The 17,109-nt window shown below is 34.8% G+C and overlaps 1 protein-coding gene across 1 annotated transcript in view; it reads right to left on the reverse strand.

Annotated features, from left to right (window-relative positions):
• Positions 1–10,973, reverse strand: part of Invadolysin (leishmanolysin-like peptidase, invadolysin) — a 23,810-nt gene extending 12,837 nt beyond the window's left edge. The window contains exons 1-2 of the mRNA XM_026811298.1: positions 10,815–10,973; positions 3,633–3,715 (exon numbers count right to left, since the gene is read on the reverse strand). Coding sequence (XP_026667099.1) covers positions 3,633–3,715; positions 10,815–10,958 — 227 coding nt within the window. The 5' untranslated portion in view covers positions 10,959–10,973. The remainder of the gene's footprint in view (positions 1–3,632; positions 3,716–10,814) is intronic.
• Between the last annotated feature and the right edge of the window lie 6,136 nt (positions 10,974–17,109).

Here is a 17,109-nt window from a genome sequence, read left to right on the forward strand (position 1 = left end):
CTTTTATTCATCAAACATCATAACACGCATATAATGTTTTATTATATCCTTGCACATTATGTAATACTAAAATTTTAGCACACTTATGCCTGTTATAAGTGCATAAAGCTCCATAATTTGCTTATAATTTAAGCATTATCTCTGACGAAAGTTTATTCGCGAATGTGAAACGATGAAATCACAACGGAGGTTTATTATCACGCGGTACATTTACCGGTATCCGTGTCGGCGGATGCTTGTAGACAACAGAAATATTTGCGGCTTATCCGCGGTCTTTTTTCTTCCGTCGCAGCGGGTGTAGTCCGACCGCAGGTATGCGAATAACCTGAATTTATGTAGCCACGTCCCCGGGTTAGGTAAATAGAGGGTGTACGCGGAAAGGCACTACCGTCGGCCTGTACCTATGCATAATCGTGTACTCATGCGGTTTTCATTACCTATAAACACCTGCTGCGCGCGTTTCTTGTCTCCTGCCTGGCTACTATGTTTCTTTTCCCCGATTAACATCGTCGCGACGTTTCATCAGTACATTTAATGCATTTATAACTAACGTCCTCTGGGTTCGCCCGTAGTATTAATTTATTTATAATTTTTCTTGATAAAAATCAAGATGTGTGAAATATGGAACAGAAACTTTGAACATTTGTAAAAATACATGTCACCTCTCTTTATCATCTTGGGGGGTGGTATCGAAAAATCTAGAAATTGATTATTTACTTTTGTAACTTCTCAAATGAAAAACCAAATCGGTACATCAACTATTCTAAGAGACAAGATAACAAGAGAAGTAGTAAGTAAATGTCCCAATCTCTACTCACTGGCGTGTTTTTTTTAATAAATTTATACAGTTATCGTAGAATTATAGAAAAATGAGCCAATGGACAGAAATTGGGATGTGAATACAAATTAGGATATTTACATTAATTCAACTAATTTGAATTCACGCATAAATTTAGGATACATTAAAATGATAATTTGATAAGATCAAACTAGTGTCTCGTATACAAACGTGAATAAGATCTACACATGCTTACGCGTAGCGGTATTCGAATTTAGCGATAGACACTTCAAAGGATTCGATTTTAATGAGGCAATCGCGAAGTCAGCAGAAGCTTCGTTGTTGCTACACTCTAGAAACGGCAAATGTGAACAGGTAATGTTTGTTGACCGAGTCGACACCGCGAAATAGGAATTCACGGATGTTTTACATAATGTGCCACTGCAACGTAAGTACGGGCTGTAACGCTTCAATGCGGTTCTCACTACAACGTTAAACCTCCCCGTCGGCGATATTACGGAAACTACTATTAACCGTATTACAGTTCCATTTCTGGTAAAGTATTTTGTACTTTGCTATTTATTGTAATAATCTGATAATTTGCTAAATTAGATTTCACATGTATTATATTTTACCTTGTTCCTTTGTAAACTGACATAAAAGTAATTATAATGAAACAGAGTTTCAATTATGATCACTAGACTGCGAGCTTTTATATATCATTACTGTTTCATATAATGTGTTGATGCAAGAATTGATACAATAAATTATATAATGTTTTAATAAATAGTTGATACAATAAATGATATAATGTTTTATTGAACGGCTGATACAATAATTATCCCATCTAATAATTTAGTTAATGTCACACCACTGTCTCCTATGATAGGTAAACTGATCTTTTTTTACAGCGTCTTTAATTGACCACTTCTTCCGCTTTTATCTATACCTATATCTACACGGATATACACTATGTAATTTGTAGGTGACGTAAATAAGCGTAATGTAAACTCGGTCTCGTTACGTTAATGGGCACCGACTTCGTTACGATCTTTCTACGGATTTTAACTAGATTAATTTAAATATTTAAATATGGATGGTAGAAGTAAAAGTTTTTTAAACATCTCGCTGGGCGGAAAATATAAATTACATGTATAGTCATACTAATTAAAAAGATTTGTAGAAGGATTATTGTAATTTCTTCGCACATCGTTAATTGATTTCAATCTAATTTATTATTATGCATGTAAATCTTCAATATGTGTTAAACAACATTTTATTACAGATCTCAGTGAAAAATTAAAAACAGCAATTTTTACTTTTCAACGAGTTTTAATTCCTTTGATGTTTTCATTCTACATCACATAGAAAATTAATCCCTTCGATATTTCAAAAAGCCTTCAAATTGTATGAAAAGGTTATTCTGTTTCAAAGAACGTGCGAATACCGTTCACAGCTACTGGTATACACCTTTGTATCTATTCGATACTTTCCATTCCCTTATTCGTCGCTTCATCTCGGGGAATGCGACAACGGAAGCGAAGCCCAGTTTAGCCTCGCTTACGCATTTTCCTGGATTTTCACGACTTCACGAAATCGGAGTGGCAAGCTAGTCGTAGCGTAAGAAAATCCACGCGGCAAATCAATTTTGCACGAACCTTCCCGGATTTCCAATGATTTTTGACGTTCCGGTTCCGGAGAAGCTCCGACCGGACGATGCGACGCGGGAAAGACGAGGAGGAGTATTCGAGAGCGAAGACTGGGACGAACGGTCGGATAGGACGCTTCCGTGGAGCGGAAGAGAATTCGTTGCATTATTCAACGGGGTGAACGTAGAACACACGCCAGACGGGAAGAAGAAAACGTTTCTTATTTTTGCAAACTCTGCTCCCAGTGTCAGGACGACATCGGGAATTTGTCCTACCGACACCTACGATAGGAACTATGAACCGGTAGTGTCTGAACCTTATCATTAGACAGCCTCAGAAGAATGGGTTGCACTTACAGAAAAATTGTACGCATGGTGTCCCAGAAATTGTGGTGCAACCACGAAAAAGAATAACATAGAACGTCATTTATCCAAACTAACTGACAAATAAATTCATTCGGATAAATAATTTTTCGGACAATCCTTTTGAAAAGATGAAGTTTGTGAACCATCATAAATGGACTCATAAATAGTTATTTCAAATGAGACAAAAATAGTTGGCGCTTAGCGAATATGGGTTCCATTTATGGTATTTCCTTGCTTAACGGAAATATCAGAAGCAGGATGCTGAATTATTGTGAATATACGATGAGCGGGCATTAACAACTATGATAAATACACGGTACGTTTACGTAGGATTCTAATAATGCGAGTAGTGCGATCACGCCTACTGCGATAAATCAGGGTAGGGAGTAGTCCGTACGCGACCAGTAAATACGTATAATGCATATTCACACAGTTTTACCCCCTCAGGGTTCTGGTCGGTATGCAAATAAACGCGGTGACCGACTGTTGTGTATGGATGCGCATGCAGAATGATGTATGTACAAGTTCTTCAACTGATTACATTACTGGTACCAGTAGGTACCCATGGATTTCGCAAATACTGCATTTATTAAATCATACTCGTTCCTTATTTCATTGTAATGTTAGGTCAGCGCAAAAGTTCGTGTTTGTTTTTTATAAGCCGGTCAGATCTCAATTTTGGTTATTCTTATAGTCGCTGAGTAGTCGGGGTTCAATGCTCAAAACAGGGTAGGAAAGGGAACATTTGGGATAGTCTGAATAGACAATTAATACGTAGTAGAGTATAAAAATTGAACATGGCCAAATGAAACATGGCGCTTGAGATATTTATTGAATTACCTGCTCAATCTAATGGTGCTTTTCGTCTCGCGGACCATGAGTGCTCGTTCCCAAAAATGTACAGCTTCAGGTAAAATAGTGTTCTGAAACAAATGAAAAGACACATTTATTCAATTTTCATTTGTTGAAATAAGCATAAGTCAATTATTTATTCTTGTATATATGTAACTATAAATTAGACTGCGGATTTAATGCATTTCTAAAAAATAAATATAAACGCTACATGTGATACATTAAAGTATACAAAATATTAAAAGTGAATACATATTGCAACAATTTAACGATAAAACGAATATTTATTTGAAATACATTTTTAGATTGATTATCATGTTTTATTTTTCATACAAATCTGTAGTTTAACTCTAATTGTCTTTATATAGTTTAATCTTTTTATTCAATTCATGTATTCACGGAATGTGAAGAAAGATTAAAATACTTAGTATAACAGAAATTTTCATCAAGTTTCACAGACCGTTTTTCCCATCTGTTTAAATCGCACGACGCTTTTCTCTTATTTTCCTATTCACTTCTCCAGCATCTCAATTTGAATTCCGTTCATTTCCGCGAGCCTTTCTTTTTTCTCTTTCTACTGCAAGAAAAGAATGTTCCGAAGCGCGTCCAAATAAACAGAATGCGCTGTATATTCCATTTAGCTTTATATTGTTTTTCCATTGGGCAATAATACCAGCGGTATGACTGCATGGAATGGCCAGAAATTTTTTCTTTTTTGGTCTCTCTCGGGTAACATTGATTTCTGTATACACAGGATTTGTACTCGCGCACTTTATCGCGTTCTTGTTTCAGTTATTCTATACCCAAACTATATTTTTCTATGTTTTGATTCTTATGTGATATAATGCTTAATAACATGTTTCATATATACGTGGTGGGCCATATAATTGGAAGCAGTTCGAATTCTTTTAAAGTAATAGTTTTTATAAAAATTGTTTCAAATGAAAGTTGTGTGATATTCCTTGAAATTACACATCTTTTATTTTTGATATTTTTTAATTTTTCTTATGAATCTTTAAAGGACACATAAAAATGAAGCTATATAGTCTTTTAAACAAAATTATATATTTTTGATTACACAGTTTGATCCAGCTTGTCATTTTCTATAAAAAAGTATTAACTTGTTTCTATCAAAAACCATTATTTCAAGAGATATTCTGATTTATTGGAATGGTGTAGCCGATATCGTTGTTATAACGTTCAAAGCAACTATTTGAAAAAAGTTGCTGTGTTACAGCCTGTTTCTGCTGATTGGTACAGAGATTCCGGTCAATCGAGATCACTGTTTATTTGGTACAAGCATTGAGGAACGAAAACAAAAACTAGAATACAATACAATTTCATTTCACTTATTTAAGACACTGCTGTTCTGTTGATACAGAGTTTGCTCGTAATGTGTTGAACGAAATCTATTGTATTATCCGATGGGACATCAATATTATTTTATGTACTGCCATTAGTAATATATTGAGCACGGATACAGTTTCGACGTCGCAGAAAGGGCGAGAATTGAAGATTATCTGAAGAAATATCTATCTGAAACACTGTTTCAAAATAACTAAAAAGGAAACTTGACGATTTACGTTGATTTCATGACTTTTCTCAGCTTATTTTCACAGAAATATAATTATTAATAAACTAGTACTAAATTAATTGTGTATGCTATTTTTATAGATTAATGGAAAGTAAAATAATGTTAGAAGACATTTTTTTTAGTATAGGGATTAGGCACTTCAAACTTGCCCACTTTTTTACCTTTTCATGAAAGGGTCAGTTTTTCTTAGAGATACAAAATATACATACATAATACAGTTTGTTTGCGTACTAAATAAGTAGTCATTCTGTGAATTTCAAGTGACATTATTAGAAAAGCTGGGTGTTTTAATTTTGTTCTAAAAATCCACAGGAACATTTTACTTGATAGAATTGTATTAAATTCACTGAGACTAATGCAAACATTAAAAGGACAAATTCGTCGGAATCTCTGTTATCCAGTGGACAAGTTTCCTCTTTACTTTATTTTCAGAGTAAAAATCCGAGAGAAAGAAACGGGTGACATTACTTCCGACTGTTTTAAACAAACGATCGTCCGCCGAGGGTAAAGGGAGTTAACGTTGGAACGAGCGCACGTCATTAATATCGACTTAATGGTAAACGGCTGATAATTAAAACGGAGCCGAACAAATGGTAGGGTTTCTTGAACGTGGAACGTGAGAGCGCTTAATTTCATCGCCTTTAATTATTTTTCGCCGATCGCCTATTGGAGATTGGTGTGTGTTCCTTCGTTAACAGGTTTACCGATCCATGCTATTACGACCTCGTTCCCGTCAGACGTCAACGAGGGATTGAAGTTCATTAACGGTAGAATGAATCGTATGCGCTGAACTACAAACTAAGTACACGAATCACACTTCGGCTGGTATCGTTTCAATGTTATTAACAGTATGGAATGAATCTTGAATTTCCTTTTAATCATTCAATAATTTAATAGACGCGTTGATGAACGTTACGACGAATTAAGAGGAACAGTTGATTCAATTATGTCTCTCATGTTAATAAAAAAATGTTATTTAAAAAAAAAAGTGTATTCCAATAGATCTCTTAAGTTCTTTTATTCGTAATTTAAACTACTTTTATAATAAATTCATTTTTTGTAATTTTAGACTTAGAGAGTATCTGACATTTTATTTTAAGAATTATTTGATCAAATACAAAATAGAATGAAAAATGATTTCAAATAAACTCCAAATAATGAATAAAATAGGGGAACATTACATTTGAATAAAATAATCAATGATCATTTCAAATAACGTGCATTCAGATAAGGTAAAATTTATTTCCAAGATTATTTTTCAAATAATTCATTTGAATAATCCTCAAACCTGGTTATTTTATAGTAGATATTTAGAGCACAATATAAAATATATAAATAAAGATAGGGTGAAATGTCCAAATAATTTTTTTTAATTTTTACATCGCTATCTGTAAGAAGATTACTATTATTAAAGATCGTAGGCGAGAAAACCGAGTGGGTAGGAAGAAAAGAGGCGGCCGGGCTTTATCGAGTTTTGCACGGTCAGTTAGATACCAGTATTAAATGCAAATGCCGGGTTTTATTTAAATTTTAGATGCAATTAGATTCATTTACTTTCACGGCCGGCAATTATTCGGCTTGCAGGAACTGAAAGCCGAACCTAGATATTCGTAGGTATCTCGCAGCGAAAATTTTCTGAATAAATCTGCCGGGGATGGGGTATACAAGAATTCTAGAGCTAAACCACTGATATAAAAATTTCAAGTACCTTGATCGATACTATCTTGTAATATCTTCTGTTAAAATCGTAATGCCTTTATTATAAATCTTTTAACGAAAATTTTAATAATTCAAAGGTCAGGAAGAAACAGGAAAATGAAAGGATGCAAATTGAGATATGTCAAATGGGATATAGTTAAATCATATACATATTTAGGAGTTTCTTTTTGCACCTCGGGTCTATTTAACCAGGTAACTAATTTCGTCGTTGGTAAAGGGAGAGTGGCAATGGGTACAATTTTCAGACCGTTGATAGGAGCCAAGTAGGAGGATGAGAATGGGAAGCTGAGTCTGTCTCATGCAATTGTAACATCGTGTGTTGATCAAGACGGTGTTGTATGGAAGTGGCATCTGGGACCTCAGGCCAGTTGTCGAGAGAATTCGATGTCTCGTTGAGGACTTAATTAGATTCGATACAGGAGTTCGCAAATTCGAATAATTAACAATTGAATGATATTTAAGAAAATTACAAGAGCATCAGTACAAATAATCCCAATACAGTAGAATCTGTATTATATGAACTATAATTGGGGGACAAATGTGTTCATGTAATAGAACTAGAATTATACGTGTATTTAAGAGAAAATGAAATAAAACGAATATAATTCGTTCATAGATAATTTCTTAAAATATTAGATCGTAAAACCAATATTTGTCATATCATCAAATATAAATTATTTCTAATACAATTATCCTAAGTTTCACTTGATTCATAATAGTAGACAATGAGAAAAAATGATATACGATTTTTGACTTTTGGGAAACGTCAATTTAGGAAGCAGAAATTATGATTAGACTGCATTAGGGATGAAGACTGGCTCTTTAGAAGGTCTCCGGACGGGCTTTAATTAGTGGTAAACATGCGAAATTGATGGACGAGGTTGATATCGACGTAATTGCGGCAGCTTTTCCTTCTCCTGATATACATAGATATATTCCGCATGTGGTAATTCGAAATGGAGCGTGGTAAATGGACGCGCTTTACGTCGTATCAAATGTTACCGTGGCGTCGTCGAAGCCGGGTCTAATGCAGTACGTCGCGTCGTCGCGGCCACGCTGCCGTACGCGCCAAATAACCGGAAATTACCGGGCGCATTTCAATCAGAGCACCCGGCAAGTTTCGAACACACGGGCCATCGTTTACTCCGCATAATAGCCGGCCGTATGATAATCTCGCGAATCGGAGCCAGGGCGAGCGGCAAGGGTGGGTTCCGACCAGCCCTGAAAACAGATTGCTCTGTTCTACGGCAAACCTCTCTCCTCTCTCTGTGAAACGGCGACGATCGATCGTCAAACACGGCGAAAAGGCATATTTAATCTGTTCACTCTGTATTAGCGATGGCTTCTAATGCTGCGGATTCAACTTACCCGAATCCGTTAAGCTCTTCGCCTCTATATTTATCTCATTATCACCTGTTATTCGATTGTATTTGATTACTAGCCTACGGCTTTTATGCAAAATGTGGCTTATGCATATTATTTATAATGCATTTATTTGTAATAGCCATTTCTTCAAAATGAGAGGAATAATTGTGTTTGTATGGAAAGACTGTAAGACTATTTGTATTATATAATTTAGAGGGTAAAGTGTAAAACCAAGTTCATTTCATAAAAATTTATGTCGATTCTAAATAACAAAATTAAAAAGAAATAACATTTATTTATCTACAGTAATGTTTTTGATCATTTATGCATTGTTAAACCTACTCAGCTTGATATTCTGTATATTTTTGTACATTGGGTGGAATTCTTAAACAGAGTGGGACACGTAACAGTAATAATTGTAATAAAAAATGTTTCAAATACAAGTCGTATTTTTTATAAAAACTATTACTTTAGAAGAAATCGAACTGATTCCAATTATGTGTCCCATTTTGTGTAACTTTCGCGAGATATGAATGATAAGAGATTTCAATCCCGGCAATTTTCATAAGCCCACAGTCGTCTTTACCTTAGGAACTCGGCGAAGTACACACATACAAGGTACATATATATATATATATATATATTTATAAGGTAGTAATTACGTCTCCTTTGAGGAGGTCTGTTCCCTCGTTAAACCGTACCTCAATCAGTAGGTTTCAACCACAGCCACAGACACCCCAGCGTTGTAAGTTACTATCTTTAACCGCTAATACGTACTATGACCTGTGACTACGTACTTCCCTTGACGACTATTCCTACTTCTTATATACTGCCCGGTATTTCCATAAAGTCACTGTATTATTTAATGGAATTTCTGACAATTTCTACTTAGCCTGTAGTTCAAAGCAAATGAACATTTTTATAGATGCGAGTCTATCGAAAGTTCAACTATTTAAGATATTCAGGGTGCATCTGAATGCAGCAGGGAAGCTATTTGAAATTATGTATATGTATAGGATTTTCAAGCTAATTACTGAATAGTTCAAAACAAAGTTTTATTAAGCTAGAATTATTATGCATGACATGACAGTCTCATTACTAGATTACGGATTTAATACACTGGATAAATTCATATTATCTATGGAAAATAAAGCAAATACTTTGATCGAAAGTGTGACTGAACTGTTAAAAAAAAACAAGGGAAAAACAAATGTTCGATCAAGATATTTCGTTTTATCCATTTTAGAACTATGTTTGCTTGAGGAGAAAGAGGGATTTTTACAGGCATTCACCATTGTAATGCGATCGTTTCGTCCCCTTCAATGTACAATTGGCTTTCGTCATAAAAAAATACCGTAAAAATCCGGTCCCTTTGAATCTGATTCTCTTTTACAACCGTTTTTATTATTTTTCAATCGTATGCTAATAACTTGTATATAGGTACGTATTATTCCTGTATCGAACAGGTTTTATTCGGAATCTCAAACGAATGCAATTTCACTATTTTATAATACCTATTAAATGCTGGAAATGGAAAGATGGTAGTAAATTACATTGTTAAATGGTTGCATGTTCTGCAACGCAAGTAAAACGGTAAGAATTTTATGTATTCGAATTCTAATTAAAAGGTATAGATACTGTATGTATGCAGATATTTTTCAGGGAAGATTACTGAATGAAAAACTTGATACTCGAATATTAGTTGGTACAAAGATAAAAGTATAATATTCTACGAGGAATATGATTTATAAAGCAGTGGCCAACGTGCTATGAATTAACCGAGCAAGGCACGAGAATGTGTGTTTTTTACCTTGCTTAAGCAACATTAATCTGTGCTAAAAAAAACGGCTTAGATAAAAAATGTCATAAACCTGCGCAAACTTTATGAAGTTCATACTGCCATTAAAAGGATGTTTCAACATGATATTTTTTTCTTCGTGTAAATTGTAATGAGCAAACACGACTACGCACAAGCATGATAACGTTGTACTCTTTTTCTTTTTAATAATAAATGGTAATATGAGTTTCGAGAGTTACATTAAACCTTAGTGTGTAAACGTGGGTAGCCCGTATCCAGATAAAACCTGCGTTGGAATATTGCTTTGTTTAGATGAAGACATCGTTGACATTTTATTTTTTCTGAAATGTTTCAATTGTTCTATAAAGTTAAGAGGTGAACAGCGGCGTTTTAATTTTTTTTTATAATTCTAACACATGGAGAAACTGTTCCTATTTGTGAATCTGTCCCAAAAAATGTACCTTTATATTTAACATAAATAAGTTCTGAAGAAAAATTAAAAACGAGAGCTTAAAGGATCAATTCAAATTAATTTAGAAATAGATGATTGAATATTTAATCCGTAAAGGGGCACTAATTGGGAGAGATTTAAAAATAAGAACAATTATTCTAGAGAAAACCAGTCGAATATAAACGAGTCATTTTCACAGAATTAGGATACCGAAAAAAGCACTTAAGTGTATCATTTACTTACATTGATCAGGTCCAACTTCTCGTCGTCCAACCTGCAACATAAAAAGAGCGACTTGTTTAAATAAATGCCACTAGTCCTAAATAAATGTGTATTTTTGTATAAAACCAGCCTAGGAAACTTGTGCCCGAAATATACAAGCGCCATGAGAAATCAGTCATTTGTATGCATTCGCTCGAAACTAGAACAGTGTGTCACGTGATACTCTCGTAAAACGAACGGCGTTAAAAACTCGCAGCCACGGGACACAAAGAGCTTTTAGTTTTTCGGAACAGAAGAAAAAGTGTGCGCGGCAGTGGTGAAACGCGTTTACCTCGAACATTCTGTCAGGAATATTTTTCAGCTGCCCGATAAAAGCGATTGCATACATACTTCATTAAGTATGTGGCGGGAGCTATTGTTTCCGTCATGCAACCATAAGTGTGTGAAACAACTTTGATTGCGCCAAGTAACGTATCGGACTGAAGTCGATGTACATGTTTTATAGATGTATTAGGCTAGCTGTACCTGTTATCATAGTTGCAACATTTTTCAGGTATTATGCAATGAAATTTTTATAAAGGCATTGTATTCTTCAATGAAATTAGACTGCAAATTTTTGTGTAAAGTAAAACATTTATGGTATCAATTTCAGAAAACGTTTCTTTTATCGTTTGCAATATGCACTCGTCCTTTAATAGTCTGTATTGTATTTCTGAATACGGTACAAATTTTTTATGTTTGATATAAATATAATTCTTCTATAAATTCACTATTTTTGACAGTTCTATATTAATCATTATTTTGTCAATGATGTCGTTTTAAGATTGATTATAGAAAACATATCTGTTTAATAATCATAATAGGAAAAATATTTATTTGAAAAAAATCTGAAAGAACATAACATAAAATAAAATGTAAAATTCCTATATACACGCTAGTGTCACACGCTACTTTATTATTTAATAATTCATTGATGAAGAAAGAAAATCATTTCCTAAAGTAATCATTACGATTCTTTTAAATTCATTACTCCCATTTTCTCTTCCATTATTACTAGCCTTTCTTTCGTCCGCCTTTCTATTATTTTTCTTAAGGTTCTCTTGTGTCTCGCGCTGGATGTCTTGCCTCAATTTTTTCTCACTCTCATATGCCGTCTTTCTATCTACGCTTTTTTTCCAGTTCACGTTCCTCATCATTCTCGGAACGACTCTTTCAGGCTCGTTGAACTTTTTGTGTTTCACGAGTGCTCTTCATCTCTTGAAACGAGGATAGACACGTATGTATGCATATACGTACGTATACCAGATTTTTATTTCACTCGGACGAACAATTCTACAGTTTTGATTAAGGCGGTAGTCCACAGAAAAAGACAATTTTCACGAATTGTTTACGTACAAAAAATTCATTCTTAACACGATTACATAACGAAAACAAAATTTTCATCACTGATTAATGGATATTCACTAAGTATGAAACTATCCTTTGAAAATGTATTCCACTGATTTTTCCCAGATACAGACTGTCCAAGTAAGGTCTATCAAATAAAGGTGGCTTACTGCTGTTTCAATTTAGTTTCAATCAATTAATTATAGATTGCGGATTTTATGCATTTACAGCAAAATTATTATACAGTAAACAAAATTATTAGAGTATCAATAGTAAAATGTATGCCACGATGTTTAAAAGATTAGAGGACATTTTTACTAAATATAATTTCTTAAATTGTTTTATTTTGCATAAAAATCGTATAACGTATTAATGTTACATAGTAATCTGCCGTTATTGATTCCCATGCGGGATACATTGACCAACGTCCGTTTGTTCACAATCTAAAAGAACAGAAATAACTGAAACAGTTTCAGCATTTCAGTAACATAGCGCACACAAACGCATAAATATAAAACCAAACGTAACAAATAATACTACAAAACAATATAATCAAACATTAACGTCGATACGTTTGATTCACACTATTGATGCTGTTCTCTTATTTTTACAAGGGTACTACTGTACAAGTCTACGTCTAGCACTTTTACATCTTTTCTTTTTTCTGCATCTCATTCTTGAGCTGCAGGAAAGTTTGATCGGGAGCCCGCGGGAGAGGTTGCGCGCGCAATTACAGTTTGTTTTTTTCCTCTCGTAGATCAAAGTACACAGCCGCGCTGGGTACACTAAAAGGTATGTAAATGGGGAAACGGGTGCGCTCCTTTCCTTGGGGACACGTGAATGAAGTGACATGCTTTTGCGCACGGTCCACTCCGCACGGCGAGAAAGTTGCCGAGTGGTAACTATTGAAAAGACCAGACGCGAGGAAAGTTGTTTTTAAAAGAACACGCCGGGGTTTGCATAGCCCCACGGGGATGAAGAATCGCATCGTAAAAACAGCGGAGTGCCAGTTGGAAAACAACAACGCGAAACGCTACTATGTGCCGTGCCGTTCCGACCGAAACGATTCAAGTAGTATAGGTAAGTGCACTCTCGGCTGAGAGTCGCGGCGATTCTATTCTACACCAATAGAGATGACGTGCGAAATTACTATCAGTGATTTATCATTGTAGTCAACGAGACGAAATAATGAATGTGTATAAGAAACGGTTACTGTGATTCACGATGAAGATATAAGCATGAAACTGCCTTCATATTATTCAATCTTTTCTTGTAAAGCTCATACAGTATTAGAGTGTTTAAGGGGATAGACTCCGGTAGCGGCGCGATAGGGCAGGCTGTCAATATTGGCCAAAAATATTTGGGTTTACGTTATTCGATTCTACGTCTTTATTTTCTGGAGAATAAAGACAAAATTCATTTTAATATTTAGTTTGAGGTATATTCTAGAACTATTTCTCTCGCACGTATGAAGAAAATACAAAGTATGGCTATCACTAAGGATTGGACACACCAACTTCACACACTCTTATTTATTGAGGAAAGAAGATGAACCTATGTGCAGAAGATGTAATGCATCAAATTCTATATCGCACGTCACTGTTCGCGTACAAAATGAAAACAGTCTGTCCAATATCAGTAACAATTTTAGAGACACATCTGTGAACTCATGTCAAGGTGTTAAAGTTCTTAAAACACATCGGAATTTATCAATTGTTATAAAATACCATTTAATTGTATATAATTTTATTTAATTTTGCTAAGCAAAATAAGGGTAGTTTTTTTGAAAATAATTAATAAGCTAAATTCCTTATTTCAGCTTCTTTTTGCCAAGAATTTAACTATATAAATCTCTCTTTTTATCTATTTTAGTTTACTTTACGTGAAGTTGTCCTATCCTACATTATCTTTATTTCTCCTTCCATACATTATATTTCTGTATTTTTTTTAATGCCCTGCGTATTCTACTGCACTTCCTTTTCTTCCTCCTCAGTTCTATGTATCATTCTGTCACTTCTTTTTTGCTTTCCTCTGCTACTATATCCTGTGCTTTCAGTTTTGTTATATTTATTATTTTGTATTCATTTATTAGGTATTTTATTGTTCCTACACCTCTCTTTACATATCACACATTTCCTCTTTTCCTCATCTACCAAATACCTATCGACGTCTTCCACATTTCCGCATCTTGCCCTTGTCCTTCAAGAAATTATTAATATTTAACTACAATTTAGCCGACTATTTCAAGCAATGCATAATTAATCTAATAACTCTTGGAGTTTTCTGACTTTAGTACAAAAAATGATAATTTTTCTACTGTAAATGTGACTTGTCGGTCTCGATGACTTCATACGCATCGAAGGAATACTGTATCCACATTTCCGTATCTTCCGACCGCGAGCAATGATTAGATCGTCGCGCGATCGATGAAATTTCACAACGCGAAGATGTGTAGAATTGTACATACGTAGAGCGGCTGTAGCTCAGCCATGAGTTATGGCATGAGTCAGTACGAGAACCTGGGGACGGTTGTTAGTGGTTAATTATACGGCGGGATTAGCTTGGTTGGATTAGCTCGGTGCTACCACAAACCAACCCCTATAATTTTCTGGAGTTCAAATTCGAGCATAAAGCGAGCCACCGTGCGTAGAGATACTAGACAAGATGAGGGCGAGGATCGCCAGCGGATGTTTTCATCGTACCGTGTTTCAATCATCTGCATATCGAGCTACTGTTATGTTATACAACCAAGTTATGTACATTTTGAGTTCTACGATGATTGTATATATTTCATTAACTTATAAATTTATTCAGGCTTTCAATGTTAAAATGAGAACAGGATAAAATAGATTATATCATATAATCTGGATAAAATATTAATTATTATTGCAAAAGTTCAAAAAATCTGATACGATTCGTTTCTCTATTTCCGTCTAAAGGAATATGCTAGTTCCACTCCATTAAACTGCAGAATTTTATATAACACTAAAACGAACTTCCCAAATTTCTTTTAAATTTTGCATGAGTTTAATATAATTACTTGTTCCTAAAATTTCTCTTCCTCTCTCTTTTCCTTTCTGTCTCTCTCTCTCTCTTTGATCCGTGTGTCACTTTTAGCTTGTGGCTAGAACAATCTTAATTCACGTTGACGTTGATGGCGGGTTATGCTTTTCTCGACTGTGTAAAATTACGTCCTGGGATTATGCGGAACGTTACCTTTCGTCCTATATCTGAAAAGAGCAATCTCTGGTTGCCAGTGACATTGCTGTATAACGCGACATCTCGCGCGGAGATATCGGGAAAAGTTTTGGCAGCGGATATCAAGTAGAACAGTGGACCGGTTGGATAGGGCGTGCGCGCCCGATTCTGGCTGAAATACGTCCAGGAAACAACGGCTGCTCGTATAAGTTTAATCCTAAGCGCAATATAGCGTTCTTCGAGATCTTTTTCTTTACATTTCTCTTCCTACCTTCTCCTCTGTTACTCTCCTTCCACCTGTTAGCCTTCGTTCTGTGTCCACTTTTTACTCCATTCTTTTACTTTCCTCGTCATCCACTTTCTGCAAAATCCAATAAAGCGTTCGGACCCTCTACTCACCCCCTGTTCTTTCCTTAATTTCTTCATAACGAAATAGACTTGTATTATTGGACTTCCTAATAATTCTTAAACCAAATACGTTTAGTGTTCTTTATTGTCAATCCTCGGTAGATTGCACAAAATTACAAATACTATTATACTATAAAATATGTACAATTGTAGAACATGTCATTGTATTAACCGGATAATTATTATAGGTAAATAAATAGGATAGGATAGAATATATAGGATTAATAAATTAATGGATAATGATCTTAACACTTTTATTTCATGCGGATGATCTTTAAATAAATGACCATTCCTGGAAGTGGGTACTTGAGATCGGGTCTCGTTTGTAGTCACAAACGAACAGCTATGTTGATGTGAATGAATGTTACGAAGAATTAAGAAAAATGTGATCAAATTTTGTTGAAATAAAAGTCGGCTAAGTTCTGATTAATAGATGAACGGAAGCTTATCTTGGCATTTTTATTTCACGATCCTTGACCAAATGACCAATCCTTCGAATGGCTACTTAAAATCAGTGACCGAGTTCATGAGACTTGGATTGGACTTTGGAAATGGTACCAAACGGAGGACTACAATTTAGTTTAGAATCTCTGTATCTTAAATTGCTTCTTGGCCTGTCAATAATTTAATGTATGTGCTATGAATTGAAAACAACAGCTGATTTGTTAGAATTGATGACAATAAATTTTTATTTAAAAAATATAGTATTCAAATGTATGATTATATTTAAATGTAGGATTTATAGATATGGTGTACTCACCGAAAGAAGTGCAACGCAAATAGAAGTGAGCACATCGTTCACTGCCGAGTTACATTCGACGAATTTCGCAAGTCAAATACGAGAGCAGGATTCCATGGCCGGAGGCCAGTAAGCTCGATAAATGTGATTTATCGTAATAAGGTTTTTCCAGTTGGCGAATTTTGCAGCAGTTTGCGTTTTTGAAACGCGGTTTACCGAGGTACCACTCACAAAAATTCTTGAAGAATTGTAGGTTGACCGTCGTCGCGCCGACGAATGGATGTTACAGAGTTCAGAGAATCAATGATGACTCTCGACGACGACGGTTACACCCAGAAATCTCACCTCGTAGTCGTCTATTGTATAATAACTATTAATGATGTCAGTTTTGGTAAGATAAGGTACCCCTTGGAAAAATCTCGGAAAAATAAAATTTTCTTTTTTTCAAAATATCGCAAAATATCAAAGTATATTGTAAAAAGCGTCAAAAATTCCAGACTTTTTAGGCTTGTATTTCCTCAAGTCAGTTGTTTCTTCCAACTTCGTGCACACCAAATACCAGAAAGTTTTCTTTGGGTTACTGCT

This window comes from Ceratina calcarata, unplaced genomic scaffold (genome assembly GCF_001652005.2).
Source record: "Ceratina calcarata isolate Rehan_Ccalc_2016 unplaced genomic scaffold, ASM165200v1 scaffold111, whole genome shotgun sequence".
Lineage (NCBI taxonomy): Eukaryota > Metazoa > Arthropoda > Insecta > Hymenoptera > Apidae > Ceratina > Ceratina calcarata.